A 10,000-nucleotide genomic window follows, 5' to 3' on the forward strand; every position below is an offset into this window, starting at 1 on the left:
GAAAAAATAGAATGGAATAGAATAAAAATATCTATCGTCTCAAAGGGGAATCCGCGGCCACCCCGGCCTTGGCATGACGTCACAACTCATCAGCCACACACTTTTCGCTCCAACGACTTTCTCGTCTGAATCGAGTCTGTGGGAAATGCGAGAAGATTTAGAAAGAGGGTAAAAGAGAAGAGAGAGAGAGAGAGAGAGAGAGAGAGAGAGAGAGAGAGAGAGAGAGAGAGAGAGAGAGAGAGAGAGAGAGAGAGAGAGAGAGAGAGAGAGAGAGAGAGAGAGAGAGAGAGAGAGAGAGAGAGAGAGAGACTTTTACATGTATATATGTAAGTATATATGTATGTATGTATATATGTATGTATGTATATATATAGGTATGTATGTATGTATGCGTGTATGTACGAGTATGTATGTATGTATGTATGTATGTATATACTGCATATATGTATGTATATATCATTGTATGTATATATATACTGTGTATATGTATGTATGTATGTATATATATATATGTATGTATGTATGTGTGTGTATATGTATGTGTGTATCTGACATTATCTTCATCTTCATTCTCTTCCTTCTTCGCTGCTCTCCCCTGCTCTTTTTCTCCTTTACTTTGCCCTATTCTTTCTTCTCTGCCCTCCTCTACATTTTCCATTATATTCATCCTCCTTCTCCTCCTTTTTTCCCCTCCATTTCTTTCTTATTTGTACTCCTTCGTCCTCCTATCCTTCTTCTTCCCTTGGCGTCTCCTTCCTCCTTCTCTGTCTTCCTTCTTTGGTATCCGGACAACTGCCCTGGATAACTCTCCCGGGCAACTGTCCCCGAAAAATTACCTCTCACTAGATATTACCCAATCCACCGTACAAATGGTTCGAGCAACACCATCCGCATACAACTTGTAGGTTCGGTTAGATCTGATTAGGTTAGATTAGGTTAGGGTAGGACAAGTAAGGTTAAATAAGATTAGATTCGGTTAGATCAGATGGTACTCTAAATGTTAATCATGATATACTTTGTTCACAGTTTATGCTTTGCTTTATTTGGAAATGTACAACAAGCTAAAGAAAACTACTGTTTTTTTATGCTTAGGGGCAGATGTCGGGGCCCATTGTCCTACAGGGGCGATTGCTTGAGGGGCAATTGTCCAGGTCAGTTGACCTTGGATCCCCTTTTTTATGTCCATCACTTAGTTCTTTCCCTTTCTTCTCCTTTTCCCTTGATCTCACCTTCCTCCTCTGTCCTCTGCCCCCTATCACCATTCCTACTCCCCTATCCTTATGTACTTCTCCGTCTCTTATCAGTGCGATTTTGTCCACCCTGAAGGACAGAAGTGCTGGTTAATCATTGTCGACGAAATACAAATGTCCTCCTTCTTTATCCTTCTGCTCTTACTCATCTTTGTTTTCTTTCTCTTTTTTTTATCCCTTCTTATCCTCTTTTCTTGCTTTCCTTTTCCATCCTGAACTTTCTCTTCCCACGCCTTTCCTGTCCTCCTCTTCCTCCTCTTTCCACCCTTTTCTTAGTCTTCCTCCTCTCGTTCTTTTTACCTCCCTCGCCTTTACTGATCCTTCTTCCTCCTTTCTCTTATGTTTCTTCTCTTCCCGCCCTCTTCTTAATCTTCCTCTTCCTCTCGCTCTTTTCTATTTCATATTTGTTCACATTCCTCTTTTCCCTCCTCCTCTTCCTCCACTTCCTTCCCCCCCTCCTCCTCCTCCTCCTCCTTCTCCGCTTTCCGCTGGTCCTGAGGGTCTTGTCTGCCCTGTTTTCAGATTGGTCCTGCGTCTTCGTCCTCGTCGTTTGGTCGTCATGGAAACGGGAAAACATGCGTGGGGATATACGAAATCACCCCAAGTTTGTTCATGTGTTCTGTTCCGATGTTTCGGTCCCCTCTGGCTTGGTGGGGGCAATTTTCAGATTACTGTTACTTATATACAAGGGCAATATTCAATGTGTGCACGCGCACTAACGTAAACACGCACGCACAAACATGCACACACTGTAGATACTGTATCGTGGTATCTATGGGTGAGAAAAAAATACTAGAAACATACATACTTGGGGGATAAAAATAACTGAAGATAGGTAAGGAAAATGATCTTCAATAATAACCACCTGAAACCTAGATCTGAATATGCATATAGCAAATCTAGTCAGAAGAACAAATGTATGGTGGCAAAATCATCAACACAGCTTTCTACTACACAAACTTAGACTGGAACACGAGGAAAAAAGAAATTAGAAGTAACAGCATTAGAAGAAAGAAAAGAGAACATCAACCTTTACAGGTATACCAAAGGAGAATAGGTTGAAGATAAAGAACATTATGTAAAGATATTGGCGGCAATAACAAGCATACACAGGCTGAAACTACAAAGGGGCAAAGGAAGAGAGATGTAAAGAGATGCAGTTTCCATAGTAGAACAAAAGATATTAGATAAGATTATCATGAGAATGCAGCTCCGAACCTGATAAACTTCTAGATGCGATAAAGGACTAAGGTCGAAAGAATAAAAATGGAAAAGGCAGAGAGAAAGTGCGCAATGGTAAATAGATACACAATTTTATTTATTGATAACTAAATAGATGAATAAAAGAGATTGGCTGTTGATCCTCTACACGGGCCCTCTAGCCAGACACCTCCTGCTTTGTCGGCCCGGCTGACGTTTGCTTGCCCGCACTTCAACTTCGACAGTTCGTGCTTGGCACTCGCAGCAGAAATCTCTGAGCATAACTTTTCCTCTTTTGGGGCCAAGTGTCTTTGGTTATCATCTCAAAAGGTATTGGATACAAGGATTTCCTCGTGAGAGAGAAAAAATACGTATTGAAAAGTGCTGGCGATACAAGTTTGGGGGAAAAAAGTCAAAACGTCAAACCAGGCTCGACCTGTACGCCTTGTCGGTAATATATCGATGTCTTACCACTGGACGAACGAATGTTTTGATGTATGGGTCATTCCCAGCATGAAATAAGCACTTATGCGGGAGTCAGTGGCACTTGGCAATTTTTTTTTTTTTTTGGGGGGGGAGGAAAAAAGTATTTACTAGGAAAAGGGTAAATCGAAACGAAAAATATACTCGATCGAATTGCACAATCATTGTCTCTCGATTTCTCTTAATTTGGTCAGTGGAATGATTATAGCAGGAATGGTACAACCCAAAAGCTGAATATGTTTGGAAGTAAAAAAAAATATATATATTTATATCTATTTGACTGGAGTTTCCGAGTTATTCGGTAAAAACATATAATTGGTCAATTACTGCCAAATTTAGTGAACTGTTTTCGGTCCAGAAGTTAGAATTCTAGCAAAACTCAGACTCATATTGTAGTCAGTTTGTCAAAATGTGTCGAAAAGGTGGAATGAAGACTCGAGATGCATTTAGAGATCTGTTGTCGGTCCAGAAGATAGAATCTGAGCAGAATTCAACTTCTTGTTTTAACAATTTTCAAAGATGCCCAAATTTGACCGAATTCCTCCAGATGGGCTCAACATTGAACAATTTTCATTTCTATATGTAACAGTAAGAAAATAAGAACAAAAGAATGGAGGAGACTGCAGTAGACCATAAGGCCTACATTGGGTAGTTCTATGTCCGATACCACCTATCGTTCCCATTCATGAAGTGATTTAATCATCTCTTAACCCATTAAACTCCAATGACAAGATTCTTGTCATTTGGTCAAATAAAACAAAAAATCATAAAACACCAAAATGTTTGATCAAACACCAGAAAAATATGACGTCAGTCCTCGCTTCGCTGCGAGCGAAGCGAGGACTGACGTCATATTTTTCTGGTGTTTGATCAAACATTTTGGTGTTTTATGATTTTTTGTTTTATTTGACCAAATGACAAGAATTTTGTCATCGGGGTTTAATGGGTTAAAACAACCAATAGTTTCAGCGCTCACTACTTGATTACTAAGTCTATTCCATTCAGTGACCACTCTACTCGTAAACAAGTTTTTCCCTGTTTACCTCTTAAACCTAAGTTTGTCCAAACTAAACTCATTACAACAAGTCCTACCCTGCCACCTTAATATGATGACCTTGCCTATATCACCTTTGTTAATGCCCTTGACTGCTCTATCAATCATCATTAACTTTGCACCTCTATCGTTCAGAATTGTAAAGGTCTAATGCAAAAAGTATTTTTTGATAAAGTCACCCTTTCGGGGGACTTTTCGTATTTGCGTGGAGAAAAGTATTTTTCTAAACTACTTAAGTCATACTGGATATCGTTCGATAACATATTGTTCAATGTCATATTCTTCGATGTCATATTCATAGAGGTCATATTCATGGAAATACACGGAAAGATACACAAATAGACACACTCATCAAAAATGGTGATATTGATGAATAAGCAAATAATGAAAGACGAAGAGATGATTAGATAATTAGATGAGGGACAAAACCATCAACAAGGAAACTTCATACAGACTACACATTGCACTATCAATAACAAACATATTTGGTCAAATGGAGGACCAAGCTTGCACTGTGGTGACGCAATTTCAAACATTCAGGTTTACAAATGTTAAAAAATATGGACAGAATACATTGAATAGGACGTCGAATGCGGGGTGATTTGATTGAAGTCTTTGAAAAGTTCCATGGCTTCATTGATATGAACATAGATTATCATTGTGGGCTGTGATAGTGTCACAAGAATAATGGTTGCAAAATAGTCTATAAAAGATCAAACACCAGTGAAAAAAATAATAAAGAAATAAACAAATTAATGAAATAATAAATATATTGACCGCCTTTCATGTTGTGAATTCAAATGCAATTGACACCCCAATTGTTTCTTAGGATCGTGAGTTCACACAAATTAAGACAGTTGTTCTCAATTGTTTCCACTGTTTCCACCCCCTTTCAATACGCAAGCAACCCCGTAAGGACCAATGTGTCTGTTGCTGTTTGCATCTCCTTTGCATTCCCTTGTATTCCTTATCCTGTGAAACTCTTACTCGAGCGTCAGCGGGACGAAAAGGCTTATATGACCCCAACAACGACGGAAAACAAACGTCAATTTCACCGCAATCACTGCTGTGACATGTTGGTTTTGATCTCTCTTTGCCCTATTACGATTACGACAATTAACAGAAACTGATACTTTCCCGGGTAGTCCAAATACAAAGGGGAATGAAGATGCCGTTCCCTGCTGCTAAGCGTCTCTTCTCTTGGTGTAAGCTTATCCTTGTGTAGTCTTAGGTAGAAAGCAATCAAAAACTTATCTGTGAGTGCTTGGCCCGTGAGGCGTAAGGAGCACATGCAAGCCAATGCTAATTGCACCTAGAAATGGCCTATAAATCTTGTCTTCCAATGTAACAAGAATCGATAGTTACTAAAACAAAATGCTACTCCTCCCAATGCTTAATTGATATTTTCATTTGTAATATGACTATGGACGAGTAATTTCAGCTTGTTTAGATAGAAGAAGAGTTTGGTTTATCACTAAATGTCAGCCGTAATCATAATCCGTTCCAGTAATTCTGTTAATAAACCTCATATTACGGCGATATCTTTCTCTTAACTGCGTCTGACTGGCTGCACTGAGCGCTTGAGTTCGACAGCCAATTAAACAATTGAACGCGATTAATGACAAAGGTGCTGCCATCACATGAAGTTAATTAGTAACAGACTGTTTATAGTCTGCTAGCCGTAGCCTAAGAGGATGTGTTTGTGTAGAGCTTTAGGACTTCGAAGTAAGTAAAAATTACCTGCAAGTGCGGCGCCCAGGAGCCGGGCAGCTAAGAGGGCGTCAGTGTGAATCTCCGTCGGGAAGGGCAGGAGCCCCATGGACGCTGCCATGGCGGGTGAGAAGAGAAGCAAGAGAGCTTCGAGGGTTACTCCCACCCCAAGGAGGACGTGGAAGGTCCAGAAGCCTCGAGGAAGGCGGACGTAGAGGTGCTCATTGTGGCCCAACACCTGCGAGATCTGGAAAAAAAGAAATAAAACGGTGTGAGGGGTTGTGGCTCGCTGAAAAAAAAGAAGAATTGGGAAGGGGTAATACTTTGGGTACATTCATCTATATCGTTATTCGTTATTTACTATACCCGCCCATGGGGTGAGCAGTCGCAACGATAGATATGAAGATTTCGGTTCGTTGAAGTCCAGACCATTATAAGAAGAAAAAGAAAAAGAAGAAGAAGAATAAGAATAAGAAGAAGAAAATGAAAATGGTGAAATTATTTTAAACTTCTGATTTTACATTCGCCGTAGTTTAATTTTTTCCAGAAAAAAAACAATATTAAAAAGTTGGACATCAAATTTATTTTCCAATTACGAACTTGACGTACAATCTACGTATTTACGGGGCCTGATAACAGAAAGTTGATTTCAGAATTAAGAGCAAGAATTTCCTATCTCTGTATATTGTCGCAATAACAGTCCACTGGGTGGAGAGGTATATACTATTCTAGCACAATCTGTTATAGAGAACATTCCTCAGAATATTACAACCTACAGAAATCATAATTAATCTATACAGTAACTATTCTTTAGAATCAGCATGAGAACTAGGGCTCCTAACACTTTTTCTGGGATTAAACCTGAAATGCACCTCTCTTTCTTCTCTTTATCTGAGTTCGATTTTCTCTGAGCTCTTTAAATACTCCTGGTGCAGATTATCATCCTAAGTGGCATATTGGTCAACCAGCCACTGAGCACGCAGGGTCTGCTCAATGGCTTTACTCTTATATTGCGCACTGGTGGCGCAATCGGAAACATGCCTGCCTTGCATCTTCATTGTCACGGGTTCGAATCCTACACTTCTCTCCGATTTCCGGCAGGGACTGTTGCCTGCCCCAACTTACAGTCCAAGGCAAGCAAAGGCGACGGCCTCTGCCACAGCTACGTGCCGTGATAATGTACGCTCCCTACCTTGCTTGACTCAAATGCAGCGTTTCTCAGCCAGGGTTCCCCGGAACCCTAAGGTTCCGCAAAAGGTACCTATGGGTTCCGCGAGAACAAGTGAGATAAGCTAATGTACTTTTGATTTCTTATTTAATTTCAGATACGTAATATAATTAAACACGCACGACATATTCTTGGTTATTGTAATAATGTAATAAAGACATCATCCTAACCTATTATTACGATGAAAATAAAATGAGAAAGATGTTTTTTTTTTTCTTTTTTGCGCAGGGGTTCCTTGAGACATGAAATTTGTTTTAAAGGTTACGCAAGAGTAAAAAGGTTGAAAAACGCTGCTCTAATGCAATTGTATTCGAGTCTGAAAACCGTACTCGTATGCTCTCAAAAGTTCTTCTCGCAAAAGAATTACTATTATTGCTGGGCCTCTTATTATTGCGATTTAAGTTTTCAATTCTTCTTTAATGAAATGAACGAGGCTTAGGGCATGTTGTACGTAAAGTACGTCGCGACCAGCAATGGTCATCGGGTTATTTCTGAAGTCGTTTGAAAGTTCCCAGACACGACGCATTCAGGTCTTCGATATGACATTTCTGCTTTTTTGTATTCTTTACTATTACTTTTCTTATTTTCTGTCAATCGCTTCGGTAGAAATTCTTACCTCCCATGCCAAGTGGCATTCATTCTTCAATCTCAACTGCCGCTATGAGTCTTTATTCATCGTTCGGCATTTTATCGGAGGAGAGTCAAACTCGTTATTTGCATTATGATTGGGACCTGACAATTTTATTCATCTTTGTGGATACAACTCATCCATTTAAGACGAGGCGAAACCAAACCATTAATACAGGCCTTTTACATCTATTACACACTTCACTGTAGCCTGTCCTAGACAGTATTTATTCAATATGAGATCTCGATCGATTCCGACACAATCTTCCTCAAGAGTATAATAAGATCATCTGGAGCTAACTAGAGCAAAATATGTAATGAATAATATTGGCTTGAAGAGGTTAAGAACAATTAGATTAAAATGTTTAATTATTTATTCAAGGAAGTTCGCTGGCTGAGCGGGTTAGGGTGTCGTTACTTGCGGCGAAGGTTGAGGTGAGGGCGGTTCGAATCCTGCCACCAGCGAAGTGCAACCAAAGGTATGGTTCATTAAATTCCACGCTACAAAGCCCTCTGTGAGGGTCACCGTCCTAGCCTCCCGATTGGGGGGAGTGTGTGACGTTAAACCATATCATCATCTTCAAGTTTTTGTTCATATCCTTCGCGCACAATCAGCTGAAAACGTTCAGTCAATCTTCCTTGAGAGTGATGAAAGGCACACTCTTGGTGACAACCAGAATCATAGTACAGAAGAACTTGAAAACTACGGACGAAAGTGGGGACTACTGGTCTGTTAAAGCCGTTTGTTCGTAGGTTCCGTGTATTGAACGTAACTAATCACCGACAACTATCGTCAACTCCGATGATATACATTGCTTTTAGGTAATATCGGCATAGATAGATTAATTATTTATGCTCTATTTTATTGTATCTGTAAGTTTTAAAGTATTTGGCAGCATCAATATCATGATTCAAAATGTGAAATACTACCGACAACTCGTAGCTTGACGCAAGCTTCGACACACCATGCTTGTTTTTGTGTTGTGAAAGACGAATTAATGGAAATCTGAGGATGCTGAATAGTAAGAGATAAGACTAGGACTAAATACATCGTCTTATATGTGCACATTTTAATCTTACAAAAAAAAAAAAAAAAAAGAGCTACGAGGCAGTTAAGTTACTATTGTTAATTTCCTTTATGTTCACTTTTTTTCCCTTAGTTAATATCATACCTTATTTTATCATATCTGCAAGTTTGAAAGCATGTCGCCACATCAATATCGAGATATTAAGATTTCCGATATACCCTCGTGTCGAGTTGTCGGTAGTGTATCACATCTTAATTATATCGATATGAATGTGGCAAAATGCTTTAAAAATCACAGAAACGATAAACTATAGCACAAATAATTCATTCATGCCAATATTAAATAAGAAAAAATAATATCATCGGGGTTGTCGGCAGTTGTCGGTAGTTAGTATGACCGCAAATAAACACATAATCATACAACCATGTCCTCAATTTTGGTATATTATTAATATAATATTGTTATCTTTTAAAAGAATGTTCAGTACATATATGAGCGTGTGGGACAGACTAAAACAACTGAAGCACCGAAAGCGTCTGGTGATGCCACATTTCCTCGGGAATTTTCATATTTCGGTCGAAATCTTTATTCTCCAGAATTTGTCCATAGTTACCGAAGTCCGTTGCTTCAGTGTTCGTAGTTTCTGGATTCTTCAGTATAAAAAATCAATAATCTCTTATTTTCTAAAATAAACAAATTGTGACATTTTGTCAATAAAGCGGTAATGGTTATTTTGCCAACTCATTGGTTATTCTTAGTCTTTCTGAAGACAAGAAGATGAAAAAAGGAGCGAAAAGTTTTGTTTGTTTCTCATTTTGTAGATAAGGACCGAAGGCCGAGGCACCTGCGAAGCAGTGACTGGCGCAGCCGGTGGCTCGTGAAATGAAAAATTCTAATTAGTACAGAGATGGACAATTGAGGTTAGTCTGTTGACGTTCATAGTAGAATTTCAGTAACACGTGTGCTGAATGTGTGGGTCAGTTTGTGTTATCCGTCGCACGACGGAAACCCGGGTTCGAATCCAGAAAGTGCTCGTGACTCCTTCGAGCACACAGGGCAAAAGTGACGACCTCGGTCATAGCTAAACATCACCGATGATAAATAAATCTTTTTATTATAATATAATTAACGAATCTTCGGGAGTAGACTATCACAGCAGAAACAGATTCAAGTGGTGCTATTGTATTGAGAAATTTTCACAGAACAAAAAAAGTTTTTATTACAAGGAAACTATTTTATGGAAATGTATAATATATCTAACAACAGAAGATGTATTTGTGAAGTTTAAGAGGTAGATGTTATTGATCTAAACCAATTTCAGTGAAAATAAGTGTTTGCAACGTAAGAAAACTTATATAAACGTATTAAATACTCATCTGCAAGAGTTGGATTTGCCGAATTTAGTTAGAGGTTGAATGCT

General features: G+C 39.0%; 1 protein-coding gene across 5 annotated transcripts in view; it reads right to left on the reverse strand.

The window, feature by feature from the left end:
- LOC143018903 (tumor protein p53-inducible protein 11-like) overlaps nt 1-10,000 on the reverse strand; it is a 320,439-nt gene that overhangs the window by 35,223 nt on the left and 275,216 nt on the right. For all 5 annotated transcript variants that reach the window (XM_076174475.1, XM_076174477.1, XM_076174478.1 and 2 more), the window contains exon 4: nt 5,728-5,944. In XM_076174475.1, coding sequence (XP_076030590.1) covers nt 5,728-5,944 — 217 coding nt within the window. The remainder of the gene's footprint in view (nt 1-5,727; nt 5,945-10,000) is intronic.

The sequence above is a fragment of the Oratosquilla oratoria genome, chromosome 36, assembly GCF_046742065.1.
Source record: "Oratosquilla oratoria isolate Oo_2021 chromosome 36, ASM4674206v1, whole genome shotgun sequence".
In the NCBI taxonomy this organism is placed as follows: domain Eukaryota; kingdom Metazoa; phylum Arthropoda; class Malacostraca; order Stomatopoda; family Squillidae; genus Oratosquilla; species Oratosquilla oratoria.